Source organism: Kogia breviceps, chromosome 3 (assembly GCF_026419965.1).
Source record: "Kogia breviceps isolate mKogBre1 chromosome 3, mKogBre1 haplotype 1, whole genome shotgun sequence".
Classification (NCBI taxonomy): Eukaryota; Metazoa; Chordata; class Mammalia; order Artiodactyla; family Physeteridae; genus Kogia; species Kogia breviceps.
Window position 1 is genome coordinate 162546806 of NC_081312.1, and position 19904 is coordinate 162566709.

At 48.6% G+C, this 19904-nt stretch overlaps 2 protein-coding genes and 2 long non-coding RNA genes across 8 annotated transcripts in view; 1 reads left to right on the forward strand and 3 right to left on the reverse strand.

The window, feature by feature from the left end:
• LOC136793858 (uncharacterized) overlaps positions 1-2077 on the reverse strand; it is a 186350-nt gene extending 184273 nt beyond the window's left edge. The window contains exon 1 of the long non-coding RNA XR_010839877.1: positions 1616-2077. This is a non-coding gene — a long non-coding RNA (uncharacterized lncRNA). The remainder of the gene's footprint in view (positions 1-1615) is intronic.
• LOC131752028 (malignant T-cell-amplified sequence 1-like) lies at positions 840-1644 on the reverse strand. Of its 3 annotated transcripts, none has more exons than XM_067030181.1 (2): positions 1341-1644; positions 840-1241 (listed from the first exon to the last, which is right to left on the reverse strand). In XM_067030181.1, the coding sequence occupies exons 1-2, from the start codon at positions 1527-1529 to the stop codon at positions 984-986; spliced, it is 447 nt and encodes a 148-aa protein (XP_066886282.1). In that variant the 5' UTR covers positions 1530-1644; the 3' UTR covers positions 840-983. The 3 variants fall into 3 exon arrangements, with proteins under 3 accessions (XP_066886282.1, XP_066886281.1, XP_058912032.1); XM_067030180.1 differs by having other exon boundaries at positions 840-1244; positions 1341-1635; XM_059056049.2 differs by having other exon boundaries at positions 840-1635.
• An 8906-nt stretch (positions 2078-10983) lies between the features above and the next one.
• Positions 10984-18699, reverse strand: LOC136793859 (uncharacterized). 3 transcript variants are annotated; one of them, XR_010839880.1, is made up of 4 exons: positions 18485-18691; positions 16994-17127; positions 13917-14575; positions 11062-12499 (listed from the first exon to the last, which is right to left on the reverse strand). It is a non-coding gene; the product is annotated as an uncharacterized lncRNA (long non-coding RNA). The 3 variants fall into 3 exon arrangements; XR_010839878.1 differs by having other exon boundaries at positions 10984-14575; positions 18485-18699; XR_010839879.1 differs by having other exon boundaries at positions 10988-14066.
• A 227-nt stretch (positions 18700-18926) lies between these two features.
• Positions 18927-19904, forward strand: part of AKR1E2 (aldo-keto reductase family 1 member E2) — a 50469-nt gene continuing 49491 nt past the window's right edge. Inside the window, 1 exon segment of the mRNA XM_067030222.1 lies at positions 18927-19004. Within this exon segment, the coding sequence (XP_066886323.1) occupies positions 18966-19004 (39 nt within the window). The 5' untranslated portion in view covers positions 18927-18965.

The following is a 19904-nucleotide window of genomic DNA, read 5'->3' on the forward strand; positions in this document are numbered from 1 at the left end:
TTAGTTACACCCCTTAAGAGGTCCCAATACATGGAAACTGCATAGTTGATTAATCATTGGTTCATAGATAACCAAGGGCACTCTTTTCTATTTTCAACTTTACCATGTTCAGACTTTATGCTAATCAAGTGTGTGTGTGTGTGTGTGTGTGTGTGTGTGTGTGTGTGTGTGTGTGTGTGTGTGTGTGTCTGGCAAGAGCAAACTCATATGCCAATGTCCATCCAAAGTAGGGAGAGTTTCTCCCCATGCACCTTTCTTTTAGTGGTCCCACCTATAAATGACTCAAAACCATGGGAGGAAGGACCCTCATTTTCCCATGGGTTCCTAAACAGAAGATCCTCCTTGGCCTTGGGCCCCACGCCCACCTACAAATGAATCCATCTCATAGGGAAATAGAACACCGTGACAGGCCTTGACTAATCAGCATTTTCCAGACTCGTGTGGAAAAGGGATGGACAGAGCTATGCCACCAAGGAGGGAGAGGGCTACTCTGTTGGATGGACAACCAATAATGACCGCTGTGTACTTTCAACCGGATTTTCTGTTTCTAGTACTCATCCCTTAAACGGTCATATGAATAGAGTTGTTTAGGGTCTCTCTCTAGTCATTTTCTTCTCCCAACTTGCGTCCATCTAGCAACTGCACGCTCTTGACTTTGAAATCTATTTTTCTAAGATAATTTACCTGTTTGAACTGACATCTGCTTAAACAGACAAGACAGCAAATCTAATCACTCCCCTGTAAACACACACAAACACACACACATCCTCACATATCCACAGGCATACACAGTCACACAGACACACGCACATACAATGACACATGCACAGACATATGGATTCGTTCCAAAGCTTTACTTCGTCTATTTCCGGTTTTTAGCGTCTGCTGAATTGCTATCCACAGAGGTGCCATCTTCATGCCGCCACACACAAACAGATACTGCACGACGTCCATGTTTAGCCCAGGCGCATTTCTTCTGAGGCTCATTTATACGTCTTCATGTGCCACAGCCCGTCATTTAAATAATGGATATTTTCGATCCCGATTCCTTTGTTGACTTTCTCGATTTCCTCTGCAGACATCTTCATGACTCCCACACACAGGGCGTGCTGTTTTCCTTCTGCCATGATTGCGACCACCGTTTCCACCGCGGCGGGGTACAGCTTAGCTCCGGGAGATGTCAGGCCCGGACACATGATATTGGCTCCACTGAGCACAAACTTGATGGCTCCTTTATCAACCTGCTGGCGGGGCAGGATGAAAGGGTATTTGTGAAGCAGCCTTAGCGTTGGATAAAAAGGCCCTTCTCTTTGTCTAAAAAATAGTAACTCCCCGTTTACCGTGAGGATTTCTATGTGTTCGTGGCATCGCACTATTTTGACCGGATCCTTCTTAGGCATGATTTGATTCAGCCACGGATCGATACCAGGAAATTGCTCTATCAACTGGTTCTTAATACCCTTAATAACGGAAGTTTTCAACTGGATGCAGTTGGACACATTTTCTTTTTCATCAAATTTCTTGAACATGATCCAAGGTGAAGAGGGCGACGACAAGGAAGTGCCGGGAATCGAAGAGAAAATTGAATTACAAACAGCCCCGCACAGGAACTTACCGGAGGACGGCCGGCGGCGACGGTCGGTACGGCTGTCGTTAACCGGAAGAGGGGCGCGCTTTACGGCTTTCCGGGAAATCTACTTCCGCTCCTTGGAATGTGGCGTCGCTCTTTCCGGCAGTATTTGGTCTTTCGACTACTCTCCGGGGCGGGCACGTAAAAGGGCGGGACTTGAAAAGGAAGGGTCGTAGAGCAATCATTTTTGTTGCAGGAAGAGAAGAATGGAGGGGGCCTGTCTTCTATTTTTTTATTGGGAAATGGCTCACCATCCGTCCAATTACCCACGCCAGAAACCGGGGGACGAATCCTGAACGATAAGACCTCCTGTTCCGCACGGTCATGGCAAGGAGTCGAGTCCTGTGCGTTATTCCTCCCCCACAATCTCTCATGCTCTAACAATCTCTCGCTGGTTTAGCGCAGCTCCGAATACTTGCAAACAGGCGCTGCCTGTCACCTTCCCAGTTCTCTCCACTAGCACCTGGAGAGGAGAGGCTTTGCGGCCAGGAGGAATGCGAATGTTGTACGATTTCAATCCTTTTAAACACACCCAAACTCGTTTTATGGGCCGGCATACGGTCTCTTTTGGTGAATGTAACGGTGCTTCTGAAAATAATGGGCCTTCTGCTTTGTTTGGGTGCAGCGCTTCTCTATTCTGCTTTTCTGTGTGCTCAATCTGTCCGTTACTGAGCAGCATATTGAAATCTCCATGGTTGTGGAGCTCTTTCCCTTTTCAGTTCTATCAGCTTTGGATTTATAGATTTTGAAGCTGCGTTATTAGGTCCATACCCATTTCAGATTAATGTGGAAGTCACCCTGTGAATTAGGATTTTATCCGCTTAGGTTTTACTTGTCATCTAAAGAGTGTGAGGTCCGTGAGGCAGTAATTGTATATTTTATCTCCGTATTTTTTCACCCAGCACAAGATAGATGTTTCATACTACATACACAATAAGTGACTGGTGAATAAATGAAAGAATGCTTCCTCTTCCCCAAGTTTTGGTCCCTTTGTTTCCCAGACAGTGCTTTGTGAAGAGAATAAGAGCAAATCCTTGCTCTGTGGGCACTTCTCTTCAATGACCCATGCTTAATTTGGAAAGCCTGCACTGCAGCAGAATTGTAACAGGTGCTGAATGTATAGTGGAAAAATAACATACATTTCCTCATTTGGGGGAGCTTATAGCACATGAGGGTTTTCTATATGTGTGTTTTATACATATACATATATAATCATTATTATAAGGAATTGGCTCGCACGATTATGGAGGCTGAGGAGTTCCAAAATCAACAGTCAACAAGCCAGACACTCAGGAGAGCTGATGGTGTAATTCAGTTTGAATCTAAAGGCCTGAGGACCAAGATGGTATAAATTCCAGTCTGAGTCCCAAGTCTGAAGGTAGATGAAGACCATTGTCCCAGGTCAAAGGCCATCCGGCAGGAGGATGGCCTTTTCAGGGAAGAGTCAACCTTTTTGTTTTATTCAGGCTTCCAAACTGATTGGATAAGGCCTGTCCACATTAGGGAGGACAATCTGCTTTACTCTACAATTAAAATGTTAATCTCATCCAGAAACACCCAGAATAATATTTGATCAAATATCTGTGCACCCCGTGGACCAGGCAAGTTGACACATATATGAACCATCACAGGGGTAGACCATCTTAAATTAGGCAGTATACTGGGTATTTATGTGTGCTGACCCTAGAGCCCAGAAATGACTCCTGCTCCATCAGTTACTAGATTGAAATCCTGGAAGTTACTTAACTTCATCTGTGCCTAAGTTTATTCATCATGAATGTGTGGTTAACAAGAATAGCTATCTCCTGGGGGTTGGGGTGAGAATTGCTTGCATTAATACTTATAACAAATGGGTTTTAAATATTTGACATAGCTATTATTATTAAATTAATATCAAAACAGTTACATAAATATTTTAAACACTCTTCACACAGGACACAGTACAACTGGCCCCACATTTGCGCTTCCCTATTTATAGCTGAGTCTGTTCTACTTCCCTAAAACTTCAGTCACTTTGATCCTGTGAAGTCGCACACATCCAGATGCATCTCTGGTTATTTTATAAGCTGCTAACCTAATTCATTATATGTGGATTTTATGGGCTTAACTCTTCTTATAGGATGATTGTCTTTCTTTTGTTCTTAAGGATTGTCCCATTGTTCCGATCTGTGAAGTCATATGTATGAGCAGCATAAACGAGATAGAAATTCAGGGGAGGGAAAGTCATTACTGGCTAGAATGACCAGGATGACCTGTCTTGATGCCAGATGGCTTAATCAGAAATGACCTGACCTAGACCTGGTTATCAGAGGCATGCCCAAGGGATTTTGTAGTGAAGCTATCTTAAGCAAAGGGCTTAAATATTTTTAGTCTGGAGTTCCATAGCAATGAAAAATCCTTTTGAAGTTAATTATCCTTCTTATCTGAAATCATACTCTTAATTCCATACCATGTAACTCTTCTGCTGGGTGCACTTTCTTAGCCCACAAGCATCTCTTTGCTATCTACCATGAAAAAGGACACGAAGCTCTAGTTTGTGCTTCTAAATTCTTCAGTTAAAATGGAAAACCTCTTTTTAGACTTTCTAAAAACTCACCCTCTCTAAAATCATGGGGCCTGGTTCTTAAACTTTATAGAAGAACCTAGGTCTTTGAGGCTGGCATACATTAGCATATTAACGAATGTGATACACAAATGTTGCTTTAAACATACTAATATGTTAAAACATGACCAACTTATTCTGGTTAAATAATTTTAAATCAATTCAAAATTAATTAACTATATGGATTTTTAGAAGAAAGAAAGTCATGACACAAAATTCAGTCTTTCAGGCCCGGTGTACCACTTCCTCAGTCTTATCAGCCCCCCTCAGTATCACTTTATTTCCTCATGAAATCAGAATAATATATAATATAGCGTGTACTTCACAAAGTGTACGGGGTAGTTATGAGGAATAAAAAATACAGTGTATAATGGACTTACCTAATAGTAGGAAACAGTGTAAGTACATTTTAAAGTATTTACTTGCAAAACAACCTTTATGAAATAGCGATAAGATCTAAGATTATACCATATATGTAAAAAAATTTACAGAAAATAACTTTAGCTTTGGATAATTTACTAGGTCAAATAGTCAAGAGATGCCAGAATTGAATTTTATATCAGTAATCTCAAGGGAATATGTAATCGACACATGGTGTTTATGTTACAAAGATGAGGAAATCAAGTCAGAAAATTTCTCAGGTTCCTCTAATCTCCAAAATTCGGAACCTGATCCCCACACCTGGGTTGTATAATTTCAAGGGGTTCACCTAATACAAGTTTCTCTGCATTTTGATAAATGACCACTAGAGGGCAGGAGAACCAAACGAAGTCCTCATACCGTTCGCCAAGATTGAAGTTCTGTATTAGAAGGAATATTAATAAGTAACTCAACTAATACGTAACTATTCTCAATTAAAAGGTAACTATTTTTTATCATACAGTTGTTTTTCCTCAGTTATATTTACGAAATAAACAAACCCATCTCTACAGAGTCACAAAATATTTCCCAAGCTCAGGTGAAGCACATTCTAAATAGTAATCTACTTAATTTACACTTTGTGAATTTTTCTCTGCAACTATAGACAATCAGCAATAAAATAATTACTTCTAAAATGATGTCTTTTAAATAAAAAAATTAGCCCTACATTTTTTAGCCTGTTGAAAGAAACATTAAAAGTGTCTTTTCTCACATTGCTTCAATGTATAAACTATTTTTGAAAATTAAAAAAGCTATGTGTATTATAAAAATAATCTCACAACATCCAGAATGTTTTAAATTATGTCATCTACCTCATTGCTCCATTCCACAGGTAACACTGCTAAGTTTCTCATATACTGTACTACAAAAATGTACTCTGCATACCAAGCATAGTTAGATGGGTGGGAGAAAACATGAGGTCACGCATGCGCCACACCTGTGCCCAAGACGCACAGAGGAAAGGGCCCCACGTGGGAGAGGTGCGCAGGGGGCCCCTCAGGATCCTAGGGGCTCTCATCCCCAAAGCAAACCCTGGCCTCGGGGTACTGAACCCTCCCTTCTCTTCTGGACTCGGCCCACCCCTCGGGCCCTGGGCCAGTCCCCAACTCTCCTGGTCTCAGATTCCCCCGACTGTCCCAGGAGGGGATGGACACGGAACTGTGGGAGCCTCACTCGGTGTGGACACAGCCTGGGCTCCTCGTCCCCAGGCCCCTGGGTGGGTGCAGCAGGATGCGCTCAGGGGTGCAGGGGCCTCCGTCCCACGTGCGGACTCAGCACGGGACCGCTGGCCTCGCGTCCAAGTCCGCCTCCCGGAGCACACGCAGACCCCGGGCAGCGCGGGCACAAGACCCAACATGAGCATCAGCCGCTGGTGCACTGGGCGCATGAGCTCAGGGCACCAATGGCTCCCAGCCCGGCTGTTATCTCGCGGCCCCAACGGCCACTGCTCTGCGACCCCATGACCTCTGGGATCCCCGGGCCACCCTACTCCAGTCAGGCTGGCTGGAGACCTGGGAACGTGAAAGTCACAGAATACCCCCCATATACAACCAGCTATCCCGGTCCCCAGGCTCCTCCCCAAGGCCAGCTGGGTGCACGGCTGGGTCAGGGGGCCTAGAGGTAGCGTAGACACTGGCCTGGGCAGGAAAAGGGCAGGCCGCCCCTGCCCCTCCTCCTCCACACCCGCCTCTCCCTGCCTTCTCTAGCAGAACCCCGGAACACGCACCAGGTACAGCCTGGCCCTGGCCGCGGCCCTGGCTGATGTAGCAGGGGCTGGAGGGAGCCCCCAGAGGAGGTGGCCCCACAGGGAGGGCCGAGTGAGTGTTGGGGGTAATTCCTGTTATTAGGGAGCCCCTCCTGGGCACTCAGTGACTTCACCCAAATTTATAGATGAGCCATGGCATGGACGCTCAGGCTCACTCAGCTCTAAGTGACCAAAAGCCCAGCCAAACTGAGACTCTGAGAAGTCACCACGAAGATTGCGTGTCATGGGGCTGTGACTGGCCCCAGGTCAATCTGACCCCAAAGGCCATGCTGTGCCCAGGAGCCCAAGAGGTGGCCCCTGAGCCCAGGCTTGGGGACGAGTCCATTGTGGACGGGAGAGTTTAGGGAGGGCCACTGCAGGCTGGGGCTGTGAGGGAGCAAGGGCGGTGAGGTCCATGGGTGAAGAAGGCTCTAGGGAGGCTGGAGGGAGGGAGAGTGACGGTGCACCCTGGGGAGGTCCTCTGGATCCGAACACCTAGGGCTCTGAGCGCCAGGCAAGGAGTCAGGGGCCACTGCAGGTTGGGGGTGGACAGGAGACACAATCCAGGTGGTCCGGCCAGAGCCACAGCATCTTAGACCTGGAGCGAGCTTAAAGAGCATGGATTCCCAGGAACCACTGAGGGCTGAGGAGACCGCCTCTGTGTCCTCATGGTGCAGCGGAGCGCTGGCGTGCCTCCCCCTGGGACTGGCTGTGCTGCCTGAAGGGCACCTGTTCAGCAGAGGTCTATGCCCAGAGGTCTGAGTGCGTGGACCACGCCCCACCCCTTCAGGTGACCGGGGTGCTCTTGTGCATGGTGTCCTCCTCCAGGCTGATGGGGATGGAGCGGCATCACCTACCTGCCGGAGCTGTGCCTGCAGACCCCTGAGACACAGGGCTGGTGGGTGCGTGGGACAGTCTCGGGCAGCCACGCGTTAGAGGAGACGCTGCTGGAAGCTGAGCTAATGCTGTAGATGTGGGGGGACTTTGAGGAGGTCGACTCCCAGAACAGTGGGGGATGGCAAGGGCAGCAGTAGCCCTGGACTCTGCAGGGCGTCACATGCCAGGGTGCAGCTTTGGGGGTTTCCTGGTTCCTTTTGTGGGTACAGGTTGGGGAGCACTGGGAGGGGCTGTAGAAGTGCTGTCAGGGAGAAGAGGCGGGCGTTCAGCTTCTTTTCTTGGCCATCGGAGGACTCGAAGACAAAGCTCATGTTGATCTCCTTCACTTCGGAGCCGAAGGAGCTGCCAGAGTGCTCGCTGAACTCTGCTGAGGGAGGGCTGCATCTGTAATGTTCACAGGACTTGGGGTCCTGGGGTCCTGTGGACTTGGAGTTGCTGTTGGTCCTGGCTCTTTGATGGGGCCCTTGTAGCTGAATGGAAGGCTGGCTTTGCAGTGGTCAGAGCCACGCAGGAGTGGTGCCCTGGGGTGCCTGTGGGCACAGGTGGCAGTGACCCACCCCCAGGGAGACACGTGGGAAGTCCTCGAGGACAGTGATGGTGGCGGGCACACACGCTTCCACACCCGTGGCAGTTCTCCTTGGCAAAACTGAGCCGGTCTTTGGATCCCAGAGAACAGAAGGCATCCAAGGCTGTGAGTAGTCTATGGAGGTAGGTCAGCCTGCAGACCACTTATTTCTCGTATATGACACCATATATATTCTCAACAGCAAGAGAATTTCAGGGTAAAAGTGGAACCTGAGAGTAGCTTGGGCTGGTAGTTGGGCAGAAAATGCCCAGGTAGCTCAGTCTGCTACAGTCTTCAAGTACTTACCTGTCTGACCACTCAGATCCTGGGAAGCACGGCTCAGTGCCTGCCAGTGCCAAGCTGGTTAGAAGATGACCCTGGTGACCCAGAAAAAGAAGAGGAAAGTAAACCTAGAATTAGCAGGAGGAAGGAAAGAATAAGGATTAGAGCAAGATAAATGGAATAGAGAACAGATGAACACTTGAGAAAAACAATGAATTCAAGTTCCTTCTTGAGAAGATTTACGAAATTGGCAAATATTTAGCTAGATTGACTTTGAAAAGAGAGAAGACTCAGATAACAAAAACAGAAATGACCGTGGGACATTATTAATGACTCTGCATAAAGAAAAAGGATGGTAAGAGAGCACTAGGAACAACTGTAGCTAAGAAATTGGTTAAGCTTGAGGAAATGGACAAATTCCTAGAAGCTGGCAAACTACCAAAACTGACTCAAGAAGAAATGGAAACTCTAAAGAGGGGGGTGATCCTGAGTAACAAGATTGAGACAGTTATCAGAAAGTTCTCAACCAAGGAAAGCAGGGAATCAGATCACTTCCCTAGTGAATTATCCCAAATATATAAGAAGATATGACGCCAATCATTCTCAGATACTACCAAAAATATATATATATATATATATATATATGTATATATATATATACAAGAGGAAGAAACAATCTATGATGCCTGCAATCTACCCTGATACCAAAGACAAAGATCTCACAAGAAAGGAAACTACAGGCCAAAATCCACTATGAACAGAAATGCAAAAATCCTTAACAAAATACTAGCAAACAGAATTAAGTAGTATATTGAAAGGAATATACATCATGATAAATGCAGTTTATTCAAGGAATGAAAGCATTGTTCAAGATGGTTAAAACTATCAACATAATACTCCATATCAGTAGAATGAAGGAATAAAACTACATGATCATTTCAATTGATGCAAAGAAAGCATGTGACAAAATACAAGATCCTTTCATAAGAGAGCTCAGTAAAATAGAAGATGACTTTCTCAACATGACAAAGATTATTTATGAAAAACTCAAACCTACCATAATACTCATTGATGAAAGACCTGAAGTTTTCTCTCTGAGACCAGAAGCAAGAAAGAATGCCTGCTCCCATCACTTCAACATGGTAATGGAAGTTAGGTCAGAGCAATTAGGTAAGACAAATAAGACACCAAAATTAGAAAGGAAGGGAAAAGTATCTCTGTTGAGCTTCTACATAGAAAATCCTAAGGAATAAAAACAAACAGCAAAAAATAACCTATTAGAACCAGTAAACATTTTCAGCAGTGCTTTGAAAGATTAACACAAACAGGTCGATGGAATAAAATTAAAAGTCAAGAAATAAATCTATACACGTATAGTCAATTGACTTTCCAGAGGTGTAGCAGGATCATTAAATGAGACACAGTCTTTTCAACAAATGGTGCTGTGAAAACTGGATATCCACACGCAAAAGAGTGAAGTTGGGGTGTTACCTAACACCATACAAAAAAATTAAAGTGACTCAAAAAGCTAAATTTAGGAGATAAAAGAATAGTACTCTCAGAAAAAAAACATAAAGACAAATCTTCATGACCATTGATTTGGCAATGGTTTCTTATACATGACACCAAAGACAAAAGCGGCAAAAGACTGATAAATTGAGCTTCATCAAAATTTAATACTTTTTTGCATGCAAGGACATTCTCAAGAGATTGGAGACAACCCACTGAATGGGAGAAAAATACTTGCAAATCACAAAACATGATAAAGGTCATGTATCCAGAATATATAAAAAATTCTTATAATTCAACAACAAAAGCAATCCAATTTAAAGTGAGGGAAGGACTTGAATACACATTTCTCCATAGAAGATATACAACTGGCCAGTAAGCATATGATAACATGACCAACATCCTTAGATATGAGGGAAATGCAAATCAAAACCACAACGAGATACCACTCCACACCTAATAGGAAGGTTATCATTTAAAAACAGAAAATAGGGCTTCCCTGGTGGCGCAGTGGTTGAGAATCCGCCTGCAGATGCAGGGGACACGGGTTCGTGCCCCGGACCGGGAAGATCCCACATGCCGCGGAGCAGCTGGGCCCGTGAGCCATGGCCGCTGGGCCTGTACGTCCGGAGCCTGTGCTCCGCAACGGGAGAGGCCACAGCAGTGAGAGGCCCACGTACCACCAAAAAAAAAAAAAAAAAAAAAAAAAAAACCAGAAAATAGCGACTGTTGGAGAGGATGTCGAGGAATTTGCAGTCTCATACATTTCTGGAGACAATGCAAAATGGTGCCGTTGCTGTTGAAAACAGTTTGGCAGTTCCTCAAAAAGTTAAGCATAGCTTTACCATTTCACCCAGTGATTCCACTCCCAGGGATATGCCAAAAGAACTGTATACCGGTATTCAAACAAATACCTGTGTGCAAGTATTCATAGCAGTACTAGTCATAATATCTGAAAAATGGAAACCCAAATCTCCATCCGATGAATGGATAAACAAAATGTCAGAGACATACAATGGAATGTTATTCAGCCATGAAAGGAACAAGTTATTGATACCTGCTACAAAGTGGATGAACCTTGAAAGCATGATACCAAGTGAAAGAAACCCTCACAAAAGGCCACATATTGTATGATACTACTTGTACAAAGATCCTGAATAGGATGTAAATGAATAGCCAGCAGATTAGTGCTTTCCAGGGAGCAGGGGGAGGGGGAATGGGGAGTGACTGCTTAATAGGTGCAGGTTTGGGGTAATGAGAATGTTCTGGAACTGGGTAGCAGGGATGGTGCACTGCATAGTGAATGGAGTCAGTGCCATTGAATTGTACAGTTTAAAATGTCTCAAAAGGTAAACTTTATTTAACATGACCTTTATGACATAACTTAAAGGTAACCATACAGTATGCGGAAAAACAAAAAGACATAAAAGCAACAAAAATATAAAAAGGATACCCTCCCAGACTAGGGACGGGAAGGCTCTGTTTCTGGAGCTGCTGCCAATGAGCTGGCACTGATGTGGCACCAAATCTGGCTGTGGTTCTGGAGCTGGGGTTGGATCTGGCACATTCGTTGACTCTGGCCGCGGAGGCTACAGCAGCCCTAGCTCTGGAGCAGGCAGCAGAGCTGGCTCTAGGTGCAGTGTCCGTGCTCCAGCTGGTTCTGGAGCTGGGTCTGGCTCTATCTCTGCAATTGGTGTTGGCGCAGGTTACAGCTCTAGAGCTGGTGCTGGGGACGGCACCCCAGTTGATGACAACCCTCTGGCATTGCTGGTAGTGGTGGCGCTTGAGCTTTTCTAGTTGACGTTGGAACTAAAGCTGTTGTTGCAACTGGTATTAGCTCTGGAGCTGGCACAGCTTCGAACTGATGCTAGAGCTGGTTCTGGACCTGACTCTTCCTCTGAAACTGGTGCTGGTTCCTGTTCTGACCTGGCGCTGCTCTAATTCTGGAATCTGCTGGGGGCTGCTTCGAGCTCTAGAGATGGAGATATGGCTATGGTTGGAACCGGCATAGGAGACGGTGACAAAGCGGCCTCTAACTCTGGAGTTGGCGTTAGAGCTCCTACTGGAGCCGGTTCTCCTTCTGGCAGTGGTGCAGGAGCCGATGTTGGAGCTGTTTCTAGCTCTGGAGCTGGTGCAGGACGTGGTGCTTTGTAACTGATGGTAGAACCAGCGCTGTGACTAGCTCTTCCTTGAGCCTGGCGCCAGTTCGATCTCTGTGTCTGGCTCTGGCTCTAACTCTGCATTGGTTTTGGAGCTGGCTGAGCTCCAGATGCTGGCCATCTGCCTCCTCCCAGGGAGGCACATGATGCCTGGAAACCCAGAGCTGGCTACTTTCCTAAGCAGCCACTCAGGAGAGGTCTGCACTCAGAGAGGTCTGAGCGAGGGGGCCACAGGCACAGCCCGCCCACCCCCAGGCTGCCGTGTACATCTTGCTGTTGTCCACATCCAGACTGACAAGGTGGCCATGGGTGTGGTGGAAGCTGAGAAGGATGGAGGCTGACGTCTGGTTAGATGACCCAGGATGATGGGGATTTGACCCGGCACAGCAGGGGTGGCTAGAGCACCGCACACCCAGACTCTACCAAGCACCCAGGCCTGCTTCTAGCTCTGGAGGATTCTAGAAACTTTGTCCAGGAGCCAGGAATACTTGGCTCTTTCTGTGGTGCAGAGCGGGAAATCTGGCACCAGGGAGGGAGGGGCTGGGGAGGATGAGAGCTACAGGGAAAACAGAGCGAGGCAGGAACCTCGCATCCTGGTCCATGGGAACCCCAGAAAAATGCTCACCTTGACCTTCTTGCTTCGGAGTCGGAGAAGCTGACCGAGTGCGTGAGGAACACATGGGCACCATCCCTGTTGAAGGAGAGGACACACCTGAGCTGGTCCAAGGACCAGGACTAGGAGTGGCTCTGGGCTCCGTGTTGGTGCCCCTGTGGCTGGGTGGTAAGCCACGCTGGGGGCACAGGTGGCTCAGACCTGGACTTGGGAAGCTGTGAGGAAGCGTGTGGAGGGCAGTGCCCTGAGGTGGGTAGGACGCCTTGCCCACTGCCCACACTCCTTGGCAAGTGTCAGCTCGGCTTCTAAGACACCTAAGGATGTGCGTGGACAAGGGGAAGCTGGGCCAGACTGCTGGAGGGCATCGTGGCTGCAGCAGGAGAGTTTCAGGATGAATCAGGGCTCCTGGGGTGGCCGGGGCTGGCAGGTTTGGGGGAAGATGCCCACCTGGTCTGGGACTCTATGCTGTGTAAACGCTTAGCTACCTGACTCGAAAGACCCTGGGGGACGTGGCCTTGTGCTGGTTGGCACTGGGGAGCGATTAGAAGGAGCCCTTGGCAATCTCGAATCCCTAGCTCCAGGCCTGACCGGCGTCCCCAAGGTGAAGGTCCACATCTTCAGGACAAAGTCCTGAAGCGCCCATGTTGTAGAACAGGTTGGTGTTGTCAGGAATCATTAGCTCTGGTCAGGGAAGGGCGGGGGAAAGGTCAGCTGTGCTCAGGAGGGGTGACAGGCCAGGGAGAAGGAAATGCTTAGAAACAGGAGATGAGTGGAGGGCAGGGGGGTGGGGGGACATGGGGTTTGGGACCCTCCCTGGTGTCAGGGTCCCCACTCTGCCCCCACAGAAAGAGCCAATATCCCCGGCTTGGGAACCGAGCTTCCGTGATCTCTCAGAGCTAGAGCAGGCCTGGGTGCTGGCAGAGCCCGGGCCTCTGCAGTACTGCACACAGGACTTCTGTCTGGTGTGATAAAAACATTCTAGAAATAGATCGTGGGGTGGGTGCACAGCATACTGAATTTGCTTAATGCCATCGAATTGTACAATTTTAAATGATCAAAAGGTAAATTTTCACTATGTAAATTTTAAAACATAAAATCTAATAAGCCATTAAACTAGATGAAATAGAAAACATTTGAAAAAAAAAAGCTGTCATCACAAGGGAAGGGAGGAAGCTCTGGTACTGAAGCTGATGCTGACGGGGACGCCGGAGCCACTGCAGCAGCAGAAGCTAGAGACGCACCTGGCTCGGGCTGGGCACCGGCACAGGATCTGGTGCCAGAGCTGGTACAGGAGCTCTCACTCTGTGGCTGCCTCTCATTCCGGCCCCAGGACCACAGTGGGTGAGGAAACTGAGGATGAGCCTCACTTTCAGCCTGGATCTAGAACCAGAGCTGCTGTAACTCCTAAGCTGGTCCAAGTGTACAGGGAGGAGGCGTCTCTAGTTCTGTAGCTGGTCCTCAATCTAGCTGCGTAGCTGGGGCCAGACAGACATACCTTCCCAGCTATGCGAGACCTTGGGCTGGAAGTGGCTGTAGCTTTGTGTCTCCCGCTGGCAAGCTGTGGGTTAGATGCTGTCCTGCCTGTTAGGCTGCGAGCTCTGAGGTCAAGGAAGGTGTCCAGGGTTCACATTTATACAGCAGGTACCTGCACACGCCAAGGAGCAGTACACATGAATGTGTGAATGAGTCCGTCCACCAGCCCAGGGCTTCTTTGTGTGTCAGGCTTCACATCTGTAAAAGGACAGCACTACCTCCTGGGACTGTTGAGAGCATCACACTGACTGAATACATATGTAAGTGCCTTTGTGTGCTGGGCACCGTTCCAGAGACTTGGGAGCCGAGCAAAGGAGCAGCGCGGCCCCGGCTCACGCGGAGCTGACCAGACCAGGGCGTCATGAGGAGAGCGGTCACTTAGGTGTGTCCCAGCCCAGCCAGGGCAGCTGCCGGCATCGGCACGTGGAACCATGCCATCGTCAGCCAGTCAAGACCAGTTTAGGTGGGGCTGGAGGGGACGCGGGCTCCTTGGTCTGAACGCTCATGCTCCATGCGACCCCTGGGCAACCATTCCCCTCACAGGTCCTCAGTTTTGCCATCTTTACAGTGGGCATCTGAGGAAATCCATTCCTAGCTTCCTCCATGAAGTTTGTCTTGATCCTATGAGACAGACAGAGAGCTCCCTGTGAACTGTCTTCTCATTGGAAACCCCAGAGCGCTCCAAGGGAACTGCTGTGTCTTCCAGGAGACTGGTCAGGTCCCCACTCTGGTCAGCGTCTAAACTGGGCTCGGAGCCCTGGGCTTTAAGTCCCAGTGCCCACGATGACCCTGGCATTGGTGGCACAGTAGTGAAGCCATGTCCCCAGGTGCTCAAAAAAGCCAGCTGGAAGTGGAAGGGACAGAACAGCGAGAACCAGTCCTGCGGGTTTCAGGACCAGGGAGGGAACCTGGCAAATCGGTAGACAGAGCTTCCTCCCTTCCTGCTTGCCTTTTCCCACCGTTTCATTTTTCATTATTTAACCAGCTCACTAATGGAGGATATTGGGTTATTTCCAATCTTTTGCTCATGTGAAGAAGGCTGCAATGAATAACTGTGTACATATGCCAAGTGTAGAGGTGTTTCCATGGGGTAAATTCCCTGAACTGTGATTGTTGAATCAAAGGGTAAATACATTTGTAATTGTGGATAGATAGAGCTCCACTGCCTCTGTTAGAAGGCAACTTGCATTCCCATCAACAACGAATAAAAGTTCTATTTCTACAGCAGCTTCAGAGTATAACTTCAACCTTCTGGATTTACTAATTTTGTCATAGGAGCCTCAGCATATTCCATGCACTTAAGGCTATATTTTTTGTGTGTGGAGTGTATGATAATGTCTTTTGCCCATTTTTATATTGTGGCTCTTCTCTTTCTTACCAGTCTCTAGGGTCTCTTTATTTATAGAGGCAGTTAGGCCCTTTGCCTGGGATATAAGTTGCAAATATTTCTTCCCAGCTTATCACTTTTTCCTTTTTAGGTTACGGTGCCTTTTCCCTTGGTACAATGTTAAAATGTCAGTTCTCCCCCAATTTGACTTATAGATTCAGTACAATCTCTATAAAATGCCTCAGCAGAAATCTCTTTGTGGAAACTGATGAGCTAATTTCAAATTATGTACAGAAATACAAAGGGCCAAGAATAGTCAGAATAATCTTGAAAAAGAAAGTTGGAGGACATACAATACTAGCTATCCAGACTTTTAATTCAGCAACAGTAAACGAGGCAGTGCAGTCGTGGTGCAGGACAGACACATGGAACGGCAGAAAGTACAGATTCCATCCAGATGCCCACGTACAGACACTCAGGAGTGCTATAAGCACAGCGAGGTAGGACCTTCTAAGGATGGGTTAACGTGCAAAAACCAATCAATGCAACACTCTAAGAGAACGAAGGGAAAAAACCGTGACATCAGGCTGGAGACCTGATACAGCCTGAGGCAGGACATGAATGAGTTCTGCTGGCCAGCTCTGATTCTGGTGGTCTTTCCTAACAGGTTTGGAGGAAGAGGCATTTCCCAGACCAACAGCTGCATGTCAGGTACCAAGGGGGGTGTTATTCTGCCCGGGCAATGAAATCACACCAAGGAAGCAGCAACAGGAGTCGGTCACTGCCTGGCTGAGCTTACGACCATTCACTGTCCTTTTCCAAGATACATCCCAGGCCTCCTGTGCTCCAGACACCACTGCTGAGATGTCCTTGGGCAAATCGCTGCTTTGCTTTTTCCCAGAGTCCCGTTCTTGGGGTACAGGGGACAGGCACCTTGACACCTCTTGTCACACGTGAGGGACAGCTAAAGTAGTTCACAGTGCACCCGCAGCCCCCGAGAATGTGCCTCCCACGGGGACAGGTGCTCTTTCCAGGTGGCCCTTTGTTGGGTCCTTGTCACTGAGCACACACGGGGGCCCCCAAGTGCAGTCGCGCTGAGCCTGTCTCTGTATCACCTTAGAAGGCCACTGCTGGCCCCACTTCACAGATGAGCAAACTGTGGCTCGAATAGCAACACCTTCCCCGGTGACGGGGTCTGTCTGACCTCAGAGCCTGTGCCTCGACTGTCCACTCTGTTCACTGAACTCTGCTAAGTGCTTAGAAAAGGGCCTGCGCACAGTAGGCACTTTATGTACTGTTGACAGAATGAACCTTCTCGGATGTCTGAGTGTACCTGGGGCCCCCCAGCCAGCCGCCAGGGATCCCTGCTCTGGCTACACCCAGGACAGGGGACCCCACCCAACAGACAGAACATGAAACCTCCTTTACAAATGGGAGAGAGCCTGGCCCACGGTCACAGGATAAGTGAGGCTTGAAGCAGAAACCTTCCTCATGGAGGAGAGAAAAATCATAAATAAGAACCACCACATCCTTTCCACAGGCCAGGCAGGGACTCGGCACTTCCCATAGCTTGTCCCACTGAGTCCTGGCAGTAACCCTATGAGTTTGGTCCTTGTCATACCCCAGCTGTCACATGAGCAAACCCAGGAACAGACAGGTGAAGCAACATTCCCAAGACACACAGCTGTGCTGTAAAGGGGAGAAGCACCCACCTTTTCACCAGCAGGCCGGGGACCTGCTGGGTGCCAGTGACGTTTCAGCAGGTGGAAGGGAGGAGGGACACAGGAGCTCTGCTACGGTGGGCAGGCACCAGATTCTCCACAATCGGGGCTGACTTGTTTTCATGCTGGGGTGGACAGAAGGGGGACAGTTCAAATAATGTATGTAAACAGTAGGAAAATGCAAAAATACAGTCATAACAAGAAGCCAAAGCAATATATAAAGAATTTTCTCAGATATTTCCCCAAATATATGAAAAGTAATTTTGCAACTGACCAAGGAGGGGGCTGACTGGTGGAGGTAGAGGAAGGGAGGAGCCCAGACTCCTTGGGACCCTGGCCACTCAGGTGCAAAGCCCCTGGGCCTGTAACCCTCAACACACGCACACACACACACACACACACACACACACACACACACACACACACACACACACACACACACACACACACACACACACACACACACACACACAGGGCCTTCCAGTGGGGATCATTCTAGCATCTGCTTCCGGATGTCATCAGGCCTATAAGAGATAAGACCAATGAAACCCCAGGGGTGATATCACACGAGGCTAATGCACAAACTCAGAGATGGATGATTACAGAAAAGGGTGGGACGGAGCTGGAATACAACTCAAAACTGGCACGGGTTCTGGTCCGCAATCTTACCCCCTTTTGGCCTTATACCCTAGTCTCTCCCATGGAGGGGTTAAAATGAAATTCAGATACTCCCCTTCTCTGGTACGAAACTTCCAAGGACCTCCCACATTGAGAATCAGGCCCCCAAGTGCCTCATCTCGGCCTGTGTGACCCTCTGTTCCCTGGTACACAGGATGTGATCCCTGGTGTCCTTCCCTGCGCCAGTTGCTCCATTAACCACAGTGGGCACAACTGCCCTCTGGTGGTCACCGGCAGCATTGCAGCGCCTGACAGGAAACCAGAAATTAAAACAGACCTTTGTTTAGGGTCATCAAGGCAAGCCCCACTTTTGTGGGGCTCCCAGGCCCCAGGGGGCAAAGAAGCAGGGCCTGCAAGATTCAAGGGGGATCAGAGGGACCTTGGATCCTCCATGTCTCCCAGTTTCCCTCCACTGTCCTGGGACATCCATGAGGACAGGAGGCCTCACCCCAGGCAATGACTCTGCCGCCTTCCACCTCAGGACTGGAGGCTCCTGCAGGGAGGGTCTGTTCCCTGGCCCCCGGAGGAGCGGTCCAGGGCTCTACCACGTTGTGCACTACCCAGGTCCCCAGGCTGTCCTCTGCTCCCAAGGGCCCCAGGAGGTAGAAAAATCATTTACAGGACTCAGTACAGCGGGTCGCCAACAGAGAACCAAGGCCAACACACTCTTCTATGAAATCGTGGAACCCTCGGGGTCCCGCCCAAGCACATCAATTTGCAGAGGATGAAGCAGGTCTTCCCTCCCGTATCCTGGTGCCCCCTGGCGTGGGAGTGGGAGTGGGAGTGGGAGTCTCGGGAGCCTACCCTCGTCCCACGCGCTCAGAGCGGTGGACACAAGGCCTCAGACCCTGTCCTCTCCGCGCTGCCCTGGGGATGGCCCGGCCCAGACGACCCTGGGAACCTCTGGATCCCCGCCCAGCAGCCCGGCATCTCTCCGCTTCGGATGCTGTGCTCCGCCAACGTGTTCCTAGGAGACTGGGTGCTGGGCCTCCTCCCTCCTGGACCGCAAAACCCACCCTGCGCGTGCGCACATGCTCTCCCCCAACGCCCTACCTTCGGTCTCCGCCCATGTGGGCGTTTCCACTGCCCGCGAGCGCTTCTGGCTAACCGGACGCGTCGGTAGCCAATCAGGGTGTCCCCCACCGGCGCCTCCAGCCAATCAGGTGTCCACCATCGGTGCCGCCGGCCAATCGAAGTGTCCACCACAGTGCCGCCAGCGAATCCGGGCACCCATTAAGGCTGTGTCCCTCGGAGCCGCGCGGCAGCTGTAGAGGTGATCTGAAGCATGGAGAAGATACCTGTCCTGGGCCTGGGCATCTGGAAGGTGAGGCAGCCCCGTGGTCGGAGAGGGGTGGCGCCTTTCCTCGGCGCTCCCTGACGTGGAGAGGCCACCTACCTGGACACCCGCAGGGACACCCCCGGGACACCTGCCTCAGCCTCCTCAGGCCCAGCTTATCGCCCGCACCTGCCGCGGGGCTCCTCCTGTGTTTGAAAGATGGAATATTTAGATATCAGATTTTCTGAAAATGGAGGTTGTCCTTATTCATATTGAGTCCCAATCATAATTATTCAGAAATAACGTCTGGGAAAGCCCCGAAGAAAATGTGGTCATGCTTGGATAAGGGCAGGAAGATTGGCAGTCACCTCACAGATCAGAGCAGCAGCCAACCGGAAGATGGGAAAATGTCTGTATCAAAGAGACAAGGAAATGCTGCCATTGCCAACTTGGTTTTAAAAAGAAACATTGAAACTTTGTCTTCTTCCCCGTGTAAAAACCTGATAGTGGAAGTACTTTGGACCTTTCTCTACTTCGGACTTTCTAATTCCTGTCAGTGATTTAGACATAGCACTAACTAAAAAGCCTTTCAAAGTTGCTTTCTTTTAAAACTTCGTCTTTGGTAAAAAGACATTCATTTAAGAAGTCACATAGGAAGTTATTGGATGAGTAGGAGTTCGAATGATCCACCCTTGCTCATCGAAATATTTAAATTATTTCTTCTATCCACTTAACTCTTACAGGCCAGGGATGTAGTTTAATTCATTGTGGTTTGGTAGAATGAGTTGGAATGATTTCCTCTTTACCTCTTGTCAGAAAGATTTTGTTTTAAAGTGGGATGAATTCTGACTTGAAAATTTTGTAGAACTATGTGTGTGTTGTGTTTAATTGCTTCATTTTAAAAATAACTATAGGACAATTGAGTTTTATTTCTTCTTGAGTTAAGTT

Bases quoted from the DNA above. Each gene is read 5' to 3' on its own strand.
- LOC131752028 (XM_059056049.2), bottom strand. From the start codon at position 1,529: ATGTTCAAGAAATTTGATGAAAAAGAAAATGTGTCCAACTGCATCCAG.